This window comes from Mytilus edulis, chromosome 6 (assembly GCF_963676685.1).
Source record: "Mytilus edulis chromosome 6, xbMytEdul2.2, whole genome shotgun sequence".
Classification (NCBI taxonomy): domain Eukaryota; kingdom Metazoa; phylum Mollusca; class Bivalvia; order Mytilida; family Mytilidae; genus Mytilus; species Mytilus edulis.
In genome coordinates, this window is record NC_092349.1 from 74,627,803 (window position 1) to 74,651,784 (window position 23,982).

General features: G+C 32.4%; 2 protein-coding genes across 2 annotated transcripts in view; one reads left to right on the forward strand and one right to left on the reverse strand.

The window, feature by feature from the left end:
- LOC139528404 (inositol polyphosphate 5-phosphatase K-like) overlaps positions 1–23,982 on the reverse strand; it is a gene marked incomplete in the record, with an annotated part of 185,125 nt that overhangs the window by 65,362 nt on the left and 95,781 nt on the right.
- LOC139528406 (microfibril-associated glycoprotein 4-like) lies at positions 5,974–22,698 on the forward strand. Its single transcript, XM_071324383.1, has 5 exons — positions 5,974–6,481; positions 13,354–13,502; positions 14,853–14,949; positions 21,062–21,226; positions 22,391–22,698. Exons 1-5 carry the CDS (start codon positions 6,118–6,120, stop codon positions 22,636–22,638), a joined length of 1,023 nt encoding a protein of 340 aa, XP_071180484.1. The 5' UTR covers positions 5,974–6,117; the 3' UTR covers positions 22,639–22,698.

Here is a 23,982-nt window from a genome sequence, read left to right on the forward strand (position 1 = left end):
ACGGGTCTTCTGATTGGCTGACGTTGTTTTGTGTATCAGCTAATAGACATATTTTTGTCATGGAACCGTGACGTCAACGTTTTTTTTTCTCATGGTTTACTCTGGTTTAAAATGGAATTTTTACTGTAATATTTTTTATATTTAGTTTTTTAAGAAACAAAATAAAAAATGTGGTGCAAACTGAATAACCCGCGAGAAGACTATTTCGTGTTTCATCGTTTAAAAAGTTTCTCCACGATGTGGTGAAATTATTCTTATTTGTAGTATGTCATTTTAATCATAACTGTTTTTGTCTAACTGCACTGGGGTAAAGCTGATGACCGTAACTGCATTCACGGTCATCCCAAGATGTCGGATGAAAAATTAGGTCAGTTTCTGTATTGTCTGTTAAAGTGTTTCTATATCATTTTCTTTCCAAATCATACAATTCAACGATGTAAATTTATAAAAGATTCACACGGAAATCACTAATTACTACCGAGAAATGTGCATGAAACAGGAATTTCGATTTGAAAAAATCATGAAGATGACCGTAAATCACAATCGAGATGACCGTAACAGAATCAGCGATTCATAACAAGGGTGACCGTAATTGGTTTTAAGATGACCGTAATTTGTAAATGATGACCGTAACTTTTAAAGGATGACCCTCAATTCTAAGAAATATCCGTATTTATATAACTACCTTTTTGTATCAAATGATTAACCGTGTTGGTATAAAATATTAATATGAGAGTATTATCCTATAGGTAGAAGAAAATAAGACGTGCTTCAAATGCAAAGTTTACCATATGTATCTTTTTTACCATGTTTACGGTAGAGGGTTTAATTTTTTAAATGAATTTGCAAAAAGACATGCAAATAAACAGGTAGGGAAAACATGCTACACAAGCGCGATAAAATGACACCTTACAAGTATAATGAAAAAAATGCGGTGCATAGCCTCCAACTGCACGACAAAAGATTTTTTTTATTTCTGGGATTCCTTTTAATGACATATAATAAATACACATTTTTAAAAATGCCAATGCATGTACACCCATTGATATTATATCGTCTTCCATTTTGTCGTGCAAATAACATAACAGAAAATATTTTGAAAATAGCATACGACTAATCTAGTGAAGGTGAGCTCCAGCAAAGTAGATCCTTAAAATAGTCTTGTACGAATAGCGTATCACAAGGCGGAACGTTGTCAATTTGTTTATATACAGAAATTTTATTCATACAGTCAGGATTATACTTCGTCAAAATTATCTCCCCATTACGCCAGTTCATGCTCACAATCGTAGATATGGAAGCCATTGTAGGGATGACGCTCTGCCAATTTTGCTCTTGAAAACTGATAAATTTATCCACATAGCACCATTATGATCCTTATATGTCCGTTGTTTTTTTAAAAGACAAAGGTATCTACTAGCTAATGAGCATCAGTTAATGATCTTGTCTGCATTGATTCAACTTAAAAATATTGTCTGATCGGATGTCAGGTGGAATTTTCGAAAATTCTTAAGCATTTAAAAAAAAAATCTAATTAAATATTTCGTGGAAGGGCAGAGTAAACATTTTCAGTGGTTGAAGATTATAAACCCTAGTTATCACACACAAGAAAATCATATTTTTTCGAACATATTCATTTTCATCATCCAAATTAAAAGACTGTCGTCAAGAACTTTTAGAACAAATAGCTATTCGAACACACCTTCTGTTTTTGTGATTCATTAAATAGGTATTTTACGTTATAAAGTCAACCTGTAGCTTTGATATATAAAAATGATAGAATCTGAAGCGAGATGCTATTTCAAATACTCTTGCTTTGTACGTTTTAAAGACAAAATATACACCTCAAACATGCCCTAACATAAAAAGGTGCACTCGATTTACTCTTTTCGATACAATCGTTACCTATTTTGGGGAATTTTTTCTTGAATCAAATAATGGAAGGGCAGACACGAAAATTTCTGAACTAAAAGATTGATATGTTCTCCGTCCCTCGTTAAAAAAGTTAAAATAAATCGGAGGTTAAGCATTTTCTACATCCAACTTATAGATACCCATGTTGTCGACTTGTTATCTTATTGTTTTGCATTACAAGTAATAGATAAATTGAAAACTTATACAAATGGTGTTTTTAAAATAAAACACTTCGTAATTGAGAAGAAAATTGTCGTTGTATTTGTTTCTATTAACTTTTAAAAATTTTGTCACTATAGTAAACATTACAGTACACATTTATCGCCTTCTCTAACAAAGTGCTTCGATTCTTAGTTCTATTTCAAGAGTGTTTCCGCCTGCATATATCAAGACAAATTAAGATTTTAATCTACTTGGTCTGGAACCATACACATGGCCTCGATTACCGAATATTCATATGTATTATTAATGTTTTTTATGCTCCATTAATTGGCATAATGTTTTTCTGGTCTGTGCGTACGTTCGTCCGTTCGTCTGTTTGTTTGTCCGTTTGTCCAGCTTCAAGTTAAATCAAGTTGAAACTTAGTACACATTTTCCCTATGGTATGATCTTTTTAATTCTAATGCCAAATAACAGTTTTGTTCCATTTTCACAGTCCACTAAACATAGAAATGATAGTGTAGATGAGGCATCCGTGTACCAGGGACACATTCATGTTTCTTCAAATTTTCGTCGTATCGTTGTCAATTTGTGTTAAAATTTTAACGTCGTTATCAATAAATATTTCATTGTTTACGAAAAATATGCAATTTACTTTCATTGTCATAAATCCAAAATACGGCCAATTATAATATAGTTTAAAAAAAGAAATTTATGAAACATATTTATATCTGCTAACCAAGCCCCTGAGATCGACAAAATCAACAAAAAGCTTTGAATACAAATACGGATATTTCTTAGAATTGACGGTCATCCTATAAAAGTTACGGTCGTCCTATATAAATTACAGTCAGTCTTTACAAATTACGGTCATCCTTTACAAGTTACGGTCATCTTTTTACCAATCACGGTCATCCTTGTTATATGTTACGGTCATCTTGAAAATATTTTGATTATGATTTACGGTCATCTTCACGATTTTTTCAAATCGAATTTCCCGTTTCATGCACATTTCTCGGAAGTAATTAGTTATTTCCGAGTGATTCTTTTATTAATTTTCATCGTTTCAATGTATGATTTGTAAAGAAAATGATATAGAAACACTTTAACAGACAATACAGAAACTGACTTAATTTTTCATCCGACATCTTGGGATGACCGTGAATGCAGTTACGGTCATCAGCTTTACCCCAGTGAACTGATTTAAATCAGTAAATAATTCAATCATCTTGTACTCATCTTCCATCAATTCCTGACGTTCTTGTTTACTAAAGTTTTTAATAAGACCTTCGACTTCATGATCATTTGGTGTAAGTTTTTGTGCTTGTATCTGCATATCTGTATCCCTATAATTATTGTACATATCGACACATCATGAGGCTCTGTGTAAATGCACAAGATATACACATGGAAAAAAGTATTGCAACACCTTGATTTTTTAAATCTTGAAAAATCAGCCTCTTATTTTGGATGGAATACGATAAAATATTTGTAAAATAATAGTGAAACGTAGTTAATGATAACATTAACATTAAAACGAACAAAACATGTGTGATAAAAAAATGTGTTATCTAACAAAACTATTTATAACAAAATAACGTACATTTCAAAATTTATCTTTAGATGATTTTTCACATCATGGTTGATCGGTATACGCCGCATCTAAACGTCTTCTGATTCCAGCCATACATCGACTAATTTGTTGCTACGGTAGCAGCAATCATGTCTGACGCAGGGTGTTGTTTGTTTCATGACGTGTTTGTACTGGGTGTCCTTTCGTGCACTTTACGCCCGATAGTGGCCCATATATGCACAATATCATTCAAATTCGGGCTACGATCGTGCCAATAAAGATAAATCGAATTCCATTGGAACAATTGATCTTCTTCCACAATGCTAATTTCCAACTTAAGTTAGCTCTGCACTATATTTGATACGGGCAACTGTGTATCTGTTCGTAGGCAAAGGTCCCCGATATGGTCTTATCGCACGATAACCAGTAGCGATGAACCCATCTCGAACAGTTCTTGTTTAAAGGCTCCTGTATGGTCATCAATCTCTTTTAAGGGTTGTATTGCTTGTAATGGATTTCCTTCTGACCACCCTTTTTTATGCTTGATTTTTCCTACAGATATTATTATGGGTCTTTTTAATCTCGGAAGGTCTTTAACATCGTGTGTTGCCCGATTTTTATTCTCAAAACGACTTATAGTGGAATGGTGATGACCAGCAATACGTTCAATTGTCACAGCGACACAACTGCTTCTCTCTTGCTGATTATTTGCCATCTTGCTGCAGTTATGAGTTGTGGATGACCAATTACAAGATGTCAATCACATAACTTTATAAACTTGGTTATCTAAAGTGTTGAAAACAATGAGGTTAAAAGACATCTGTTTATCTGAGTACAGTAGCTGCATATGCAGATAAGAACTTATTGAGTCGATATTTATTGATTAAACTCAGGTGATATTTAAATAATGTTTAACTAGTTATATTTCAACAAATTATATCACAAATAAATGAAGAGTGATTTTTAAATTTGATTTTCAATTTGATGTTGCAATACTTTTTTCCATGTGTATACATTTATAACTATATAACAATTTATTGGAACAGTAGTGAGATGGTAAAGTATAAATTTATGTAAACGGGTGATAACAAACACAAATCTTAAATATTATCAGAGTATTTTAATTGCGTATTTACAAATGAACCACAAGGCAATATCCCAGAACTTAAGCATATGTCAATAGAAAAAAATAGAGGAATTAAATATCGGCTCTGAATTAGTATTGAAGCACCTCCAGAAAATAAAAACCGATAAATCTCCAGGGCCAGCATACAAATACTTGTATTAAAAACTATAATTTGAGCCTGTATTTATTGAAAAAAATAATCTCATAGCAGTTTTTACAATAACTAAAGCGTCTCTATGTCTTTTTAATTTTCAGCGTCATTTTACAGTGATCAATTTTGACAATTCATAAGTATAGATTATTTTCAAATTTGTACAAAAAGCAAATGTATGCGAAGAACAGACACACACTACTTACAATATGAACTGTCAACAACGCTGGGTTGATCTAAAGGTGGTTGACATTTCAAATTGGGTAAACTGTATATCAAAGCTTTTGAAACAATTTAATTATGGACTCATTGGTGAAGGCCATACGGTGACCTTTAGTTCTTAATTTCTGTGTCATTTTGGTCTCTTGTAGAGAGTTGTCTCATTTAGAAGACCGACCAGTTTAACCATGTAAAAAATCATAATACACGCAGATACTTCATTTTATATTATATGATTTCTATACTGACAGCATTTTTGCAAATAGATAGATATATTTATATATTTACAGATTCTTACTCATATCTATTTTAAACATTCATCTTAACAACATATAAGGTGCACATTTCGACATACTAAAACATGTCTCATCAGTGATGCTCGAGGCCAAAATATTTGAACAACTAAAACTTGTTAAAACAATGCAGAGGTTATACATAAAAAAAAGAATTTAAATATAGACAAATCAAGCTGATTGAAATTTAAAATATAAATGACGACTTATGTCTTTATGTTGAAAAAATGGAGGTACTTATTACATATTACTTCAGATAATAGAAAGTCGTAAAAATGTAAAGCAAAAACGTTCTTATTATGTATTCAGATTAATCGACGGTGAATTCTTTTACTATGGACATTTACCCCCGCTTTTATTAATTAATTAAAAAACGAATACGAATATCATTTAAGTCCAACTATTCACGCAAGAGGAAAGGGGCACTTTACTAAAACTTTGATAAATACTTTATTCTTCCGATCAGTAATTAAGAAGTAAGAATGAAACATTTAACTGTATGTCCAATTAAAAGGCCCTTGACTTTTATCAAGCTTCATAACATGAAAAACAAAGTGCTTGACATACATGTACTTACAAAAGTATAACTTTAGAGGAAATGTAAGTATAAGAAAAAGATATTGTCAATGTTAGGATTACAGTCACATGTATCACATTTAGTTTAACAAAGAAGAATCAATAATGTGCAAAACGTTCATTTATGGATTCACATTGTTTGTGCTAGCATCAGCAACAACATCAAACTCTAGTGAGAATGTAGAGGTTCGGTTACTTGACAATCAAAATGCTCCATTAGTGGCCACCCTTGATATGTCGAAAGCAGATGAACGTATTAAGCAGTTTGTAAGTGATGCAATTGAAACAAAAATGAAAAATATAGAGAAGACTATAAAATCTAAGAAGTTTGTTAGTGATGCACTAAAAGCGATAATGACAGAGCAGGAAATGAATTTGAGATCACAAATTGCTAATTTTGAACGAAACTTGACTGATCAGTTAACTAATTACATTGATAACAAAGTCAACAAGACAGAAGAAGAAAAAGGTAAGAAATATGAATTTATTGACGAGGTGTTGTCCTTAAAGCATTCTATTTTTTTTAAGGAAATGAATGTTCACTATTCCTTTACATAAACTTCAAACCGCCGTTTCGCTTCAAAATATATACGAAAGCTGTGAATACTGATTTCTAGAAAAACACAAATGTCACCATCATATGATGTGTGTATATCTCAACTTGTTCAATATGTCTTGAATGTACTAACGTAATTGATTTTAACACAAGAATTCTCTGTTTAACTGAAAAAAAATCACACTAAAAACTACAAAAAATGTAGTAAAAAAATCACCAAAATTTGTCATCGGTACAAGGAAATAATTCGTATATATATATATATATATATATACTAGAAATAATATAGATTAACATGCATACATCTTTTCCGTTCAGGTATTTCAAATACGGTCTATTACGATAATATTCTATACAAAGCACAGACATGTCGTCATTCACCTCTGAGTAAAAAATGTATAAATGTGCATATTGCTGTGTGTTTGTTTATTCTATATTAGATAGAGGGTATAGGGATAGGGATGGAATCTGACAAAACATGTTTAACCCCGCCTCTTTGTCTCTAGTCATTAGCCTGTGGTCTCTGTTAGTCTAATATATTATTTCAAGTTAAGTTCATTTATATGTTTCGGAGTTACAAAATATTACAAGATTTGTTTTACATGTTTTATTCAGCATTTAGTTTCAGTACTGCCTTTCAATGACCATTGTGTTTTGACATTAAGCTGTTTTGATATAAACATGCATTGTTCTACTGTTTCATATTGTAGGTGGATACAATAACGGTTAATACACTATGCTTAAGTGAATTATGATAAGTATTCTTTTCAGAACATTTCTAAAAATAGCTCAAATATTTCGATTTTTTTTTTACTCAATTCTATTTTGTTGAAAAACTCATCTCATTAACATTAATGGTACCAAATATAAAGCTTTGGATGCGCATTCGACAATGACTGTCTCCAGTGGTACACGAGTCCAAAATATTTGAAAAAAACAAATTTTATCAAACGATTAAGACTGTATAAATCAAAAGAACTTAAATTAAGCAGATACAAATTCAGATGATGATTGACAACTTTTTCGTCATGTCGAAAAAATGCAGGTACTAATTACAAAAAATGCACATACTACTTTAGACAAAAGAATATGTAAAATACTTCCTCTAGTTGTGTCTGAATTAACGATGTTTTTTTTTATGTGTTTCCTTGGATATTTGCCTCACATCTCTTTTAATTCTTAAATTAAAAGACGGGTAGGAATATCATTTAATTCCACGTTTTGATGAAATATCAAAATAACTCAAAACTTTGATAAACACTGTATTCTTCTGATCTGTAAGTCAAAAGTAAGAATGAAACATAAACTGCATGCATATCATAAGTTTCTATCGCCGCCAAAGGAAACATTCTATTAAATAAGACTGCTTTATCTAAAATATCATTAAGAAATAACTTTTCATATTTACAAAGGGAAAAGAGAAGAAATGTAAGATTAAAAAGTAGATATAATTATTGTCATTTCTAGGAAGTCAGTCCCATGCAAAAGTACAAATCACGCAATAGTAAATATATGTTTCATCATTTTCAGATTAACGATATAGGACAAGAAGGGAATACATATATACACTTCAGCGTCTATTACAAATGTTCATGTCATTTCAAAGTACATATACAAATCCCAAATAGTTTAGAACTTATTATAAAGTATAATCACAAATATACTGAACTCCGTGGAAAATTCAAAAGGGAAAGTCACTAATCAAATGGCAAAATCTAAAAGCCCAAACACACCAAACGTATTTATAACTGCTGTCATACTCCTGACTGCGTACAGGCAAGTATCTTGTCCATTTTCGAATATTTCAATAGGAATATTTATCCACGTGTAACCATGAATCTTTCCAAAAGCTATGTTGAAGGCATTTTCAGGCATATTGTGTATAAGGCTTACCAAGTAAGATAATGACCAAATATTCAAAGCTATTCACATAAGCAATTTATTGTTGGGGTAGGGGAAATCAAATTAAACTCTCAAATCTTAAAGACCAAGTTCTCCCGGAGTTTATACTGTAAATTTAATGCAATTAAGAATCTTTCTTTTTGAAACAGATGGGACATTCTGTCAAACATATCTTGACTTGTGATAAAACTAAAAAGAGATTGACCAAACACGTGATACAATGCATCTATAAGTTATTATCTTGAAAATGAGCATATTTGTTAAAATTAAAAGATCATAAAATGGAGTTGCCAATCTCTTCTTCTTTTTCCGAATACGGGAGTAGACTCCTAGGTAGAAGTGTTTAAGGTCTCTGAATTGACTTATAAGTCTTAGTACGGTGACCAGACACAATATTTTGTAGATTTAATCGTCAAACATACTATATGGCTATATTATATATCATTGGATTCGGTAAAATGAGTACTTTTGAAATATCAATGTCGTCAAAAGGAAGTGTGGTAACAGTTTTGCATAAAATAAGGTCAAGTATCAAATGCTGTTATTATTTTTTTTCTCTCCATATTTTCAAAATTTGAAGATTTCTACAACAATTTAGGTTAAATTTCAGACATTTTTTTCAACTCAATTAGCAATGAATTATCACGAAAATGTAAAAATAAAGAAATAAGGACGTTGATTTATTCTGAAAATTGGCGTTTTTCAAACACTTGTTTTATTATAAAAGATCATCGCATATTCTAATAAAGTTACAGTTGTTACCTTGATGGCTGATATTCAACATCAGCAATAGATAATAAATATTATTTTTACCTGAAGCCTACTATCATGAAGGCGTATTTTGCAAAAGCTCATTAATGTAGTTCATTCAACTAAAAACCACTCCATACCTCGAAAAGTTACAATTTAAAAATCCAATCAAAGAGATCCACACAACAAAATTAAGCTGTAGTATGCTCTGGTTCGTCTGTCAAGTAACATATTTGGAAATTATTTCTACATTATTCTAATCCTTTACAGGAGCGAAGCATTGTATAAATAGCATGACGGAATGATTTAAAGAGATTTTTCTGATAATAAAGCTTTCAAATTAACTTTCAAGCCCAAACAAAGACTTCATCTCTGTCAATATTAACGCAGCTCTGCAAACAACTGAAATAGTCGTGCGTGTTCTTCAACGTCTTGTAGACAGTTTGTTTACCTACTCAAAACAGAGACGAAGCTGTGTGGCATCCGGTAAGTGCATGTACAGGAGGCAATAATTTACAAAGTGTTGGGGAAAGTCACTTAGTTGGAATATGAGAAAAAATATTCCCCCACCCTTTACTCTGCTTATGTTCCCCATCTGCGCCCATAGCTCGTTTGTATTTGTCATATGTTTGTAGTAGTGAACGCACAAAACACATTCGTTCGTATGATTGTTCTTCCGCTCTTTCCCATTCCTTAAACTTCTTGTCAAAGTTTAAGCCATTGAGTATCATACGCGAATCGTCCTCCTCGTGGGGGCTAAACAAGTTTCGACAGTCATTAACAGTGTTGATTTAAATAACTTTGACAATTTCGGGGCTTACAAACGTTCCGGCTAAGTAAAGCTCACAATCAAATAGAATCATAAGGGATTTGTCAAAGTTTTGACGAATAAAAATACCAAAGAAATTAAGAAGAGCCTGCTAGTGTTCTTTAACAGAAAGAATCTTCCGCTCTTTCCCATTCCTTAAACTTCTTGTCAAAGTTTAAGCCATTGAGTATCATACGCGAATCGTCCTCCTCGTGGGGGCTAAACAAGTTTCGACAGTCATTAACAGTGTTGATTTAAATAACTTTGACAATTTCGGGACTTACAAACGTTCCGGCTAAGTAAAGCTCACAATCAAATAGAATCATAAGGGATTTGTCAAAGTTTTGACGAATAAAAATACCAAAGAAATTAAGAAGAGCCTGCTAGTGTTCTTTAACAGAAAGAATCTTCTTCCAATCAGGAATGCTTCTCCCTTAAATACTAGTAATCTGATACACTTTGGTGGAAGCTGAAGTCTTTATTCGTAGTTTATTTTCAGCAGACTTTATAGAGTTGTTCATTTCGTAGCGGTCTAAAACATCTGCTACTGTGTGCGCTATAGAAAAGTATTGGGACATATTTTTGTGATTGTCAGCTGCAAGGTCACCGAATGTTTTACTTTCCTTTACATCAATACATTGAACCAAGTGCTTATACCATCTCTGAGGTAAGTTTGAGTGATGGTACAAAAGAAGGTCGAGAAGGTGAGCAAAAACTCTAAGAGATATTGATACGACATGGAGGATGAGACACCACTTCAAAGGGATCAGTCATGGTTCATTCAGATGGTTTAAAATGGTAATAACATGTTCTTCCGAAAAGGGAGAAAGTTTAGTAACATTAAAACGTTAAATCCCGCTGCAACTATTTGCACCTGTCCTAAGTCAGGAATCTGATGTTCAGTGGTTGTCGTCTGTTTATGTGGTTCATGAGTGTTTCTCGTTTCTCGTTTGTATATAGATAAGCAATTGGTCTTCCCGTTTGAATGGTTTTATACTAGTAATTTTTGTGGGCCTTTGTAACTTGCTGTTCGGTGTGAGCCAAGGCTCCGTGTTAACGGCCATACCTTGACCTATAATGCTTTACTTTTATAAATTGTTACATGGATAGAGAGTTGCCTCATTGGCACTCATACCACATCGTCCTATATCTATCTGCATCTCCTTTCATTGCTGTTGTTTTTGTTTCCTCGTGTGAATTTGCATCTTTCCAGCATTAGACGACTAAGGGATTTAGGAGATGTCTAGTAAGGGTCCATCTAACAAGCGCAGACCTTTGATTTGTTATGCCTATACATCGCCACCGGATCCCCTAGAGGCTATTATAACGGTCTGTTTTGTTGCCATGTCGGTCCATATACCGTTGAAATGTCTAGGAGTCTGTCTAATAGCAAAGTCAGCATCTATAAAAGGTGCTCAATATTCTCAGAAAGTTGAAGCATATCGAGTATTTAAACTGGCATACACCTTCAGTAATTGGTACGGTTCGTTACAAAAAAATACGGTAACATTTGAAATGACGATCTCAAACAAGTGTCCAGTTACCCTCTTGTTTTATTTGTTATTCTCATCGGATTTTCTCTAATGCTTAGTTCGTTTCTGTGTGTGTTACATTTTATTGTTGTGTCGTCATTCTCTTATATTTAATGCGTTTCCCTCGGTTTGTGACCCGGAATTGTTTTTTTTCTATCGATTTTTGAGTTTTGAACATCGATATACTACTGTTGCTTAACATTTGACAGCAAACTGTTTACTGCTTCAAGGAACACATTTCAGTATTCGAATATAAGTGATACAACACAATCAAATGGCTTATATGTATCTATAAGAGGCTGTATATGGGCTTCGAATAGCTCCCTAATATTAGTGTTAGGACTTGTGCCTGGCTTGAATTGCTGAAATAATGCTTCTGAGATAAATGAATTTGATATTATTGATTATTAAAGGTATGAAATATCATATAAATGTTGATAATTTTACATTTTGCGTAAAAACAAATGATGAAATTGAGTTGAAACGTACTCTAGTAAATGCCCAATATTTGTAGTGTCAAACTTTTACAAAAACTCTGTAATAACGGATTAATTTTGCTAAACTTTGTTTGAAATCGTTAAAATAAGGTGTTACAACAATGTATATAATAACAGAAACCATACCACGGATGTTCTTTTACCATGTGAACCTCAAAACTTTTCAAAGTCGATTTTTCTTTCAAGTAAATTAACTTACTTAAAAGCACATTTTACAAAAATTGCACCGTACGATTTTTTGACGACAAGTCAAAATGTACAGTTTAACCTTTGAACTACTTATACTGTGATTTGTAGCCATATAGTCCGAATGAAGATTAAACTCCTTAAATAAGCGACTTTTCCATACTTGGTCACCGTACTATCTAAAGTAACAGTTGCAGAGATCTGAACTTTATCACGAAATACAATTTCTCTTTGTCAACTTCACATTTTTTTTAAGGAGTGTTTATTCGTAATCCGTTGGATCTATACTGAATGAAATTTTAAGCATAGGAGAACATGGTTTAATTTATCAACTGTAAATTGGTTTAAACTAACTTTGAATAACTGCGACCACCCTTAGATCAATACTTGGTTGCTTAATAAGAGGAAAGTGATTTAATGCAAATGAAATAACTATCCCAAGAGTCTAATTGACGTGAAAGAACAGAAAGAATTCTTTGTCACCTAAGTTGTCAATATAAATCTCATACAAATAAACCCGCGTTTAACCATAATGGATTTTTTTCGGAGATTGCCTTTACCAATTTAGGAATATGACAGTTGTTTTTAACTTATTCCGTCAATTGAAAGCATTTGAAATTGGCAGGTTTTATGGAACTCCCCTTTTTGAAATTGATTTGGAGTTTTCTGTCTTTAAACATGCATCATGTCTTGTCAGCATTACAGCGCTAGTAACACGATAAACAATTCAAAGGTATAAACCAAATGATCTAATTTATGACATAACAATTAACAACATCAGCAATGAGGAGAGTTGTAGAGATGAACATGTTGTCGAACGTACATCTTTCACTTGCCTAAAACAGATACAGAAACACAAATGATTAGAAAGTGCTTATCTAAATAGATTGATTGTACGACAAAATTAACGTAAAAGTTGCCGCAATTCCGAAAATTTATTTAAGATTTCCTGGTTTAAAATTGTCACAGAGTTACGCGTATATACATTGACAGTAATGACATGACATATTTTCGCTTTGCATATTTATATGTTAGGGGTAAATATATATATAGTTAATATCAATCAAAAGAGGAAAACGAAATGTAATACAAAAATTGTTTCATTTCCAGAAAAAACGAAAGAATCAAAACAACGTCCGATTGATTGCGGTGATGTCAAAACAAAGAAAGGAAACGGAATCTACAAGATATATCCTGAACATTCAGTCATTGGATTTGACGTCTACTGTGACTTTGATATTGACAACACCGGATGGACGGTAATTAATTTTATTGCGAGTTAAATTAAGTTAACACAAAAAATATAATAGATTCAGTGGTGATCCACACTAGCAGATCGATAAAAGATTAATGTGATATGAATATGAAATCTAGTTTTGGTGGGCGTTCATTCAACTAACTGCTTAAAATCACGCCTAGACAAGTTATAAATACAAGTATATATCCCTGTAGAGGGATAACTAGCCAAGCTATATGTGGTAGGCATTAATGGCTAGATTATGTCACTATTGCTAGCTTCCTTATAAAGATAAGGTACAAAATCAGATAAAATATATGTTGCTAGTTAAATTCTAGTATATAAATGCTATTCAGATGCGATTAAAATCACTGTCGTTAATGCATCAGATTTAGAATTTTGATACATGTTTATCTCGCCATTAACAAGCGAAATTATGAATGCTGTAGATTATGCAAAAATATACAAAAAAAAGTTGCTCATCCCTACAACAAAAGGATCAAACTCATATCAAGAAAACAAACTGTAATATTTTGACAATTAAGTCAGTGAATATGCGCAGTAGCAATTAAAATGAGGTACGAAAGATACCACAGGGACAGTCAAACTCATCAATCGAAAATAAACTGACAACGCCTTGCTAAAAATGAAAGAAGACAAATAGACAAACAATAGAACACATGACACAACATAGAAAACTAAAGAATAAGCAACACGAACCCAACCAAAAACTAAGGATGATCTCAGGTGCTCCGGAAGGGTAGGCTCCATATATAGCACCCGTCGTGCTGTTTATGTTATAACAAATCCGGTAAAAAGTCTAATTCGGCAGGTCACATTCATGAAGGGGAAGGGGATTGTAATAATAACGTAAAGAACAAATCCGATATCATTTGTGAAACGGTTTTTCCATAACGGTCAACTAAATCGTGATGACATCAGTAAAATTTACGAAGGGATGATTTCAACTTCACCATTTGGAAGTCTTGGTTAAATAGCTTCCTCGTGAGCAGCAACCCTCTATCAAGAAAAGCATGATAGGAAATGCAAGCACGGTAATATCATATCAATTGGGAGTTATATACCCTGTATGCAGATGCTGCTGGAATGTTGCTACTTAATGGAACGTTCAAGAGTTTAATAGAATCACTCAAACATGTGTTATGTTCCATTTGATAACAATTATAAATGTTTGTTATATATTTGAAATTTATTTTCTAGAAACTGTAAAAATAACCTTTCCTCCAAAACAAATTATGCCTTGTCTTACCAACAATCTCGATACACGCATATTTTCTTTTTTTGTTTAGAATCATCTATACATTATATGAAAAAATGATATAACTGTGTTCCTTATGCTGTGTATTGTTAGGTGTTTCAGAGAAGATTAAACGGGAAAACAGATTTTTACAGAGGATGGAATTCGTATGTAAATGGATTTGGAGATTTGGAGGCCGAATTTTGGTTAGGTAGATATGTTTTTGATTTTAAAAACTAAATATGACTTATTATTTTACAATTTCGACATAAGGATACCGGGTACCATGTTCTAAATAATGTTGAATATACAGCTTACAAAATATGAAATATGTTTTACTGTCATGCAGATTAAAACTTATGATATCAACCATGTCAAGTCATGGTTCTATAACAATCATGGAGGGTCAGGGGGATTTAAGTCATACAAGACGATTGAGAACTTTTAATTTTGAATAGGGAAATCATGACAAGCTATTAATAGTTCTAATTTAAAAATAAGGTTTGACAAAGTTATTTATTAATAAAGAAATTTAACCTTTAACTGTTTATTAATGTTAGCAGAGACACATATTTCTCTGATTAAAGAGAAAAAAAGTTCGCCTATCAGGATGAAAAAAAAATAAAATCGGAATAAATTCTGTATAATGGTCAGTAACATAGCCTGTGATCGAGACGTGTTTAACTCGATATACCGGAGATCAACCACTGTTTTGGAATCTATTCATGAGGTAGGAAGGCCTGTGTATTTCAACATTTAGAGTTTTGTAAACAGTTGATTTATAATGATGACCATATCAATAATAACTCCTGTCAACACAGAAGATCTACACTTACATGTACCTCATCCGGAACAAACAGTACCAGTTCTCACATGGTATTTGTTAAATAGTACATATATTTTTAAGCGTTTATATATATATATATATATATAGATATATATATATATATTGTGAATGCGGTAGTGTTGGTTTTGTAAGTCTTCTTTTTTTTAAAATTTTAGATCATTTATATGTTTTGCAGTTTAGTTTAATTTTTACTGAACTAGTACACATTATATTTAGGGGCCATGTGCGGCCAACCTCCGGGAGCGGGTTTTTCTCACTGCGTTGAGAACCCATTGGTGGCATTCGGCTGTTGTCTGCTCTTACGTCGGAGCTCGACTTTTGTTTTCAATTTTCGACCTTTTTGTAATTTTTCATTTTACAAAGGTGAATCACCAAATCTTTAACAGTAGAGCATATTGTATTCGTAATAATTTTACTAAAACTTCATCTATAAAATGCTTATAAAGACACTCTACTAGAGTACGTCGGCGATTTTGTAGAGAATTGAAGTAAATGAATACCTCTAAAGGAATATCTCAAATAGAAATTTCTGAAAATTAATACCAAGCCAATACCAGTAAATACAAATATAAGGATAAATGAACATAATAATTGCTCTTAAAATCTCTATTATATGTGAAATGAATAAAAGAAAAATGTCATAAAAAATCATCGTGTTCGACATGTAAATTTTTAGCAAAGTTTCGACATCAAGAGATGTGTGCTTGTATTATGCTTTTACACTACTGTTCATTGTGATGGGAAGATTGAGCACTTTCAGATCATCCAATACACACATTTGACACCAATAATTTTCTACCAATTGATTGTCGTATTTACTGTTTGTCCATGCATTTTTCGTTTCTTGTTAACATATAAGAAATAAGTCAACTAAGACTAGGCCGTTCATTGACCTATAATGGTTTACTTTTTTTAAATTGTTATTTGGATGGAGAGTTGTCTCATTGTCACTCACACCACATCTTCCTATATATAGGCTTATTACTTTGAATTTTTCGAAAAACTTAGGATTTTCTTATCCCAGGCATAGGAAACCTTAGCCGTAGTTTTTATACAAATTTTGATATGAGCGTCACTGATGAGTCTTATGTAGACGAAACGCGCGTCTGACGTACTAAATTAAAATTCTGGTACCTGTGATAACTATTTACACTACTTGGTCGATGTCACTGCTGGTGGACGTTTCGACCCCGATGGTATCACCAGCCCAGTATTCAACACTTCGGTGTTGACATGAATATCAATAATGTGGTCATTTCTATAAATTTCCTGTTTACAAAACTTTGATATTTTTCGAAAAACTAAGGATTTATTTTATCCCAGGCATAGGAGACCTTACCCATATTTGGCACAATTTTTATGGAATTTTCTATCCTCAATGCTCTTGAACTTTGTAATTGTTTGGCTTTATAAATATTTTGATATGAGCGTCACTGATGAGTCTTATGTAGACGAAACGCGCGTCTGGGGTACTAAATTATGATCCTGGTATCTTTGATAACTGTTTACACTACTGGGTCGATGCCACTGCTGATGGACGTTTCGTCCGCGAGGGTAACACAAGCCCAGTAGTCAACACTTCGGTGTTGACATGAATATCAATAATGTGGTCATTTTTATAAATTTCCTGTTTACCAAACTTTGAATTTTTCGAAAACAAAGAATTTTCTTATCCAAGGCATAGGATCCCTTAGCCGTATTTGGCACAATTTCTCTGGAATTTTGGATCCTCAATGAATTTCAACTTTGTACTTGTTTGGTTTATAAATAGTTGATTTGAGCGTCACTGATGAGTCTTATGTAGACGAAACGCGCGTCTATCGTACTAAATTATAATATTGGTACCTTTGATAACTATTTATCTTAGCCGTATTTTGCAAAACCTGTTGGGATTTTGGTCCTCAATGCTCTTTAACTGTTTACTTTTTTGGCTTTATAACTATATTGATCTGACCGTCATTGAAGAGTCTGATAAGAGAACTTTAAGTTTGATATGAAACTTACGTACGGTAACGCAAAGAAATTAGGCTAACAATTATACGGTCTTATACAATACATAAAGATATAATATAAATTGTTGTTTGTTTGCCGTTTGCCGGTTTTAGCATTTCAGATTTTAGTCGGATAGTTATAATAATATTCATTTATCAGACACTGACCATTCGATTTTCGGGTTGAGGGCTGTTAATTATAATTAAAGATATTTCTGGACCTTAAAATTAAACGTGTTGCTTCCTTATAAAAAACATATGGACATTTATTCAGATAAACGAGATATGTAAAATGTGTACAAAAGTTAAATAATAAAAAAATTACAAGAAAAAATAATTTACCACAAACCTTGAATCATTTTGATATTTGAAAGTCAATATTTTCCATTCCTTTTTATCTGTCTTCCGTCTTCTCTGGACTGAGAGAATCTTTCAACCTCACTATACCAGACAATACATAGGTTTAACTTAAGACGGTAATAAAGGATCAGGTTGACAGGTTGACAATAAGGCCATGTAAGATTTGATTTTATATCGTTCATACAAAAACCATTTCAATCTATTTTCAAATAACAGTCCTTGCGGTAAATTAGGATTGGACGAGACAATTTCATTTTTTTATTCCAATTCGTGTCGGTGAGTGAGACTTATGAACTCATACACATTACAGCAAGGACTGAAATATAAAAATTGGACTGTAAAAACTGAAAAATCTAACTTTTTTTTTCACTCAATCATTTAACATGTTTAAGACTTTTCAGTTCCATTTTATTTGTCCGTTTTAGTCAGGTAATTGGTAACTTGTGGCAAGTTTTAGGTCGTCACTACCAAAACATTTCTGTGCATCACATTTAATTCGGAAAAAACAAGTTTAACAACTTAAACGTTTGTCTCGTGATTTTATGACTTGAAACACAATAATTATTGGATTCATTGAGGTTAAAAAGAGATATCGAACAATAATAATTTTTTTTTTAAATGACTCGGAAAAGAAAATTAACTTAAAATCAAACAAAAAATGTCAAAGGTCAAGGTCATCACTTATTGAATTCTGCACATCAATTTCAGTTGATCAAAAAAAAGTAAAATATCAGTGGTAATACTCGGTAGTTTGTTTGAGGACCATACAAGCTTAACATTTACTACCTCAGGCATAGATTACCTTAGCTGTATTTGGCAACACTTTCAGGAATTTTGGTTCTCAATGCTCTCCAAATTCGTACTTTATTTGGTCTTTTTAACTTTTTTTTAATTAGAGCGTCACTGATGAGTCTTTTGTAGACGAAACGCGCGTCTGGCGTATATACTAAATTTAGTCCTGGTATCTATGATGAGTTTGTTTACAACGACTTGGTCAATGCCACTGCTGGTGGAGATTTTTTCCCAAGAGGGTATCATAAGCCCAGTAGTCAGCACTTTTTGTGCTGACATGAATTGTCATTGATATGGTTATATTTTATAAATTTACTGTTTACAAATCTTGGAATTTTTGAAATACTAAGGATGTTTTACCTCAGGCATAGATTACCTGTATTTGGCAAAACCTTTAGGAATGTTGGTCCTCAATGCTCTTCAACTTCGTACTTTATTTCGCCTTTTTAACATTTTGGGATTCGAGCGTCACTGATGAGTCTTTTGTAGACGAAACGCGCGTCTGGGGTATATACTAAATTTAGTCCAAGTATCTATGATGAGTTTTTTTATTTACATGCACTGATAAAAAGTTACAAATAATTTACTAAGTGGCTGTACCAGGGAATGGAGGTCTGTGATTGGATCCTAACTTTTTTCGAAATATAAGAACAAAAATGCGTGAATATTACGGAAAAGAACAACAACAATTGTTTTTTTTTTTCTGGAACCACTCTTATTGAAATGTCTGGATCCACCCCTGTTTCATTTCTACCACTTAGGAATCACGCTTTTACTATATATCCAAATTTGCTGTATTCTGAATTATTATTAGCTAGATATACATTATGTAGTCTGAAAGCTTCCCGAATTAAAACAACAGAAATTGAACAATCGCTGAAGGAAACGATAGAAATGTATTTACAATTGGATGAATCTTTCATAAAGTTATTTTAAATACTTTAAATTATGAAAATTGCTATTGATGTATTACTCTTGATTTGAAAATACTATCACATGTTTTCTTTTTATTGAAAGAAATTCAAATACATTTATCAGAGACTAATAAAGGTAATTTCAGAGCTAGGTAAGTCTTTACTTTGGGACCTCCTTTAAGCATACACTCGAATTTATAACAATTGATGACCTTTTCTCTTCCCGCGGCAGCGTTCCTTTTTTTTTCAGAGTAAGAATATTTCCTCATCGATGCTTCGAATGGTTATAGTAACACAATGATACCTTCAATCCCTTAACCCCCCTGTTGATACTCTTGAATCTGCATCCTTTAAGGAATTCTAAACATGGAAAATTCACACCGCGACATATTTGTTTTCACTTGCCATAATGAAATGTCCAAGGTAAAAATTCAAACTGCTTTTCTTAATAGATTATGGCATACACGAAACAGATTATTCATGTTAAAATAAGAAAATCTGAATTATCAATGAGACAAAAAACATGTTTGGTATTCTCTTACAAATATTAACAAAAGCAATCAATTGATATAACCTCAAAAATGATCTGAAAATCAAACAATCCGTGTATTTTAATATGCCTAAATATTTTAACAAAATAGTAAATCTACATATATATATTTACCTAAATTACTGAACTTATTGATCAACCTTGTCCTTTTTAAAATAAAATAGAGAAAGGGTGACAAACACAATTTTACAACGACAAAGTTAAGGTGTATAACGTTCGTAAAAATTCGTTTGTTTTATTTACAAGTTAAATGGTCAATGTTAGATAACAATAAACATTGTTTTTTAAAATATCAAGTAGATATAGGAAGATGTGGTGTGAGTGCCAATGAGACAACTCTCCATCCAAATAACAATTTAAAGAAGTAAACCATTATAGGTCAATGTACGGACTTCAACACAGAGCCTTGGCTCACACCGAAAACAAGCAATAAAGGACCCCAAAATTACTAGTGTAAACCATTCAAACAACGGTCTAATCTATATAAAGATAGAAACGAGAAACACGTATAAATTACATAAACAAACGACAGCTACAAGGTATATTACGTTTGAGTACGTCAAAAACCTAAAATTCTCTAGTTAGACGAAACGCGTGTCAGGCGTATTAAAATATAATCCTGATACCTGTGATAACTATTATTATTCTCTTTTCAAGATCAGCGCTTCAATAAAAAAAAGTGTATCAGTTGCGTTAGGAACAGACCAAAATAAGAAGAAGGTTCAAGATCATTTGAAATTAAAATATTCCCCTAAAATAAATGAAACAAACCTAACTTTGATGTAATGTTTCTAACTTTTAAATTCAACAGATATCAATCACATTTGTTGCTATCAATTCTATATTTATCATTCGATATTTTGTTGTAGGTAACCAAAATATACATACATTGACTAAGCACGGAAAGTACGAATTAAGAGTTGACATTTCCGATTTTAATGGTAACAAGGCTTATGCCAGATATGTTACATTTTCTGTCGGTGATTCTTCTTCGAACTATAAATTAAATGTTGCTGACTACAGTGGGAATGCTGGTGAGTTATATTACAATACTAAAAGAAAAGTAATTACAACAAAACAACACTTCAAAATGGATTACCTGGAACACCAATGAAAACCACCTTATTGAAAGAATTCGATAACGGTTTCTAGTAACGGACAACATATATTTTGGACATGTGCTAAACTGAAGAGACAGTTTTTTTTAAATATGAACTAAATGCAGCAAAGTTTTTAATATATACATGCGTTATGGAACATTTTGATAGTTGCCACTTCTATGATAGTTTCTTCAGGAGCTTTTCAAATTGTAAGTCGTTGAAGTACAAATTGATCGTAGTGGTATATTGCAGCCATTTCAACATGTCAGATTTGGTCTTTTTGCTTTCGGAATAAATATGATAGTTTCATACTACTAATCTGGCCTTTCGTAAAGCAATGAACATTAAGATAAATAATATTTTTTTTAGATAATTTCATGTTTGTTGTTTTGTAAGTAATATTTACACAGACCACTGACGTCTTTCTTTAGTATCCTCTATGCTTGTTACCTGGAGTTATCGGGAAGAAAGTTTAAGGAGCAAATGCATTACAGTTTGAAAAAAATATTTTCTAATGAGCCTAATCATAAACACAAAACCATCTTAGGTTAACTTTGCATATGAGTGTTAAAGCCTTATCATTCTCTTCTGAACGTACTGGACGGATAGTATCTTCGTAGTTTAACGACAGTTTGAACTGTTTCGCCTTTTTGTTTTTTATAGCAAACTATACCGTATTGATTTTGGTCATTATTGAAAGCCAAACGATGACTTATATTATATTTGCCTAAATCAACATTCTTTATACTCTGGTAGATAGCACTGACAATCATACTACATCTACTCATTCTAAAAATAATGCTGTTGGCTCTCATCTGAAATGAAGTACATTCAATATAAACCAAAACAGTAAATTAAGGCTTTTTACAAAATGATTTAATGAGGATTTGTAAATAAAGAACACATATCTTGAATTTCACATTGTTTAGGTCCAATAAGCAAAATAGATGATTGTGAAAAAAATATTGAGAAAAAAACTTTTTTTAAATTTTATTCAGTGCTTGATTTAATTTTACTGTTTAAGATTTAGAGTTTTGCAGGTAAGTAAAAAGTTTTAAAAGAAATTTGTCGAATGTCTGATTCTTACATTTATAACAGGAGATAGCCTGGTATACCATAATGGTCAAGCATTTACTACCAAAGACATGGACAACGATGAAAAAACCAGCGGTAATTGCGGAATACAAAGAGAAGGCGCTTGGTGGTATAAGAGTTGTGCACATTCCAACCTGAATGGAGTATATATGGAAGGAGAGAAGGGCAATGACAAAGGCATTCAATGGTATAAATGGAAAAACAACAATTATTCAATGAAGTCTTCATCGATGAAGCTGAGGAGACTGTAAAGGCATTTATTAGTATGTCAAAAAATTATTGCTATATAATAAAATATATGTTTGAATCATTCCATGGCGTTTGTAATTATATTCTTCTCTTTTAAGTAGATATGCAGGATCTTTGCAAGCATCTCTTTGATATTCATAACCTTTTTCCATGTTGATTTACAGCTCGATAAATAGATATATATATATACATACATTGCAGACACAATTCTCTTTTTTGTTGATGTGTCATTTTGTTTGCTGTTTCATCGAAAATACACCTTGTTAGGGTAGAAAAAGTTATGATTAATTACCATATGATTACTAGTTTGTTATATACATATACACATTCATGGATCTACTTTCTGTCGATACCTGTAATATGGCATTGCACAAGGTCATGTTTTTCTCTGACTGTTTATGACGTCTTTACACTAAATCCATTGGATGTTGGATGTGTACGGATAAGTAGTTTAGTCTTAGATGCATATTTTTTTTTTAGTTGTTAGTGGCTTTGAACTGGCTGTCAGTTAATCGCGGGTAATCTCATATCTGTTCAATTATGTCTTTTTTTGTCGGGATGTACAAGTACCCAGCCACGTCCACTTGTATTTTTGTCCATCTGATGAGCCTTTTTCAACTGATTTGTATAGTTCGTTCTTATGTTGTACTGTTATACCACTGTCCCAGGTTAGGTGGAGGGTTGGGATCCCGCTAACATGTTTAACCCCGCCACATTATTTGTGTATGTGACTGTCCCAAATCAGGAGTCTGTAATTCAGTGGTTGTCGTTTGCTTATGTGTTACATATTTGTTTTTTGTTCATTTTTTATATATAAGTAAGGCCGTCAGTTTTCTTCTCGTTTGAATTGTTTTACATTGTCATATCGGGGCCTTTTATAGCTGACTATGCGGTATGGGCTTTGCTCATTGTTGAAGGCCGTACGGTGACCTATAGCTGTTTATGTCTGTGTGATTTTGGTCTCTTGTGGACAGTTGTCTCACTGGCAATCATACCACATCTTCTTTTTTATACTAAGATGTGAACCATCTTCACATTCATGCTACACGTCAGCAATATTTTTTAATCCAGAATTTGTTAATAGTAAAAGCCTTAAACTTCTTCCAATTCAATGTTTTTAAAGTATGCAGGAATGGTTGTCACTATAGTTCTTGTACATCAATATATGCTATAATTTGATTGGATCGTACACAAAGAACAACAACACGTTCGGAAAAGTACAAATTTAATAAATGTTTATCTAAGTAAATGTATTTCGCCAATGTTTTTTAACTAAAAATTGAATTGGCTCAGTGAAATAGAAAAACTGTGTTTAAAGTCCTCTGCCAAGAAATATCAGGTATGAA

Coding starts and splice junctions, on each gene's coding strand:
- LOC139528406 (XM_071324383.1), top strand. CDS start 6,118: ATGTGCAAAACGTTCATTTATGGATTCACATTGTTTGTGCTAGCATCA. Junction 13,503..14,852: donor TTGACAACACCGGATGGACG/GTAATTAATTTT, acceptor GTGTATTGTTAG/GTGTTTCAGAGAAGATTAAA. Junction 21,227..22,390: donor TGACTACAGTGGGAATGCTG/GTGAGTTATATT, acceptor CATTTATAACAG/GAGATAGCCTGGTATACCAT.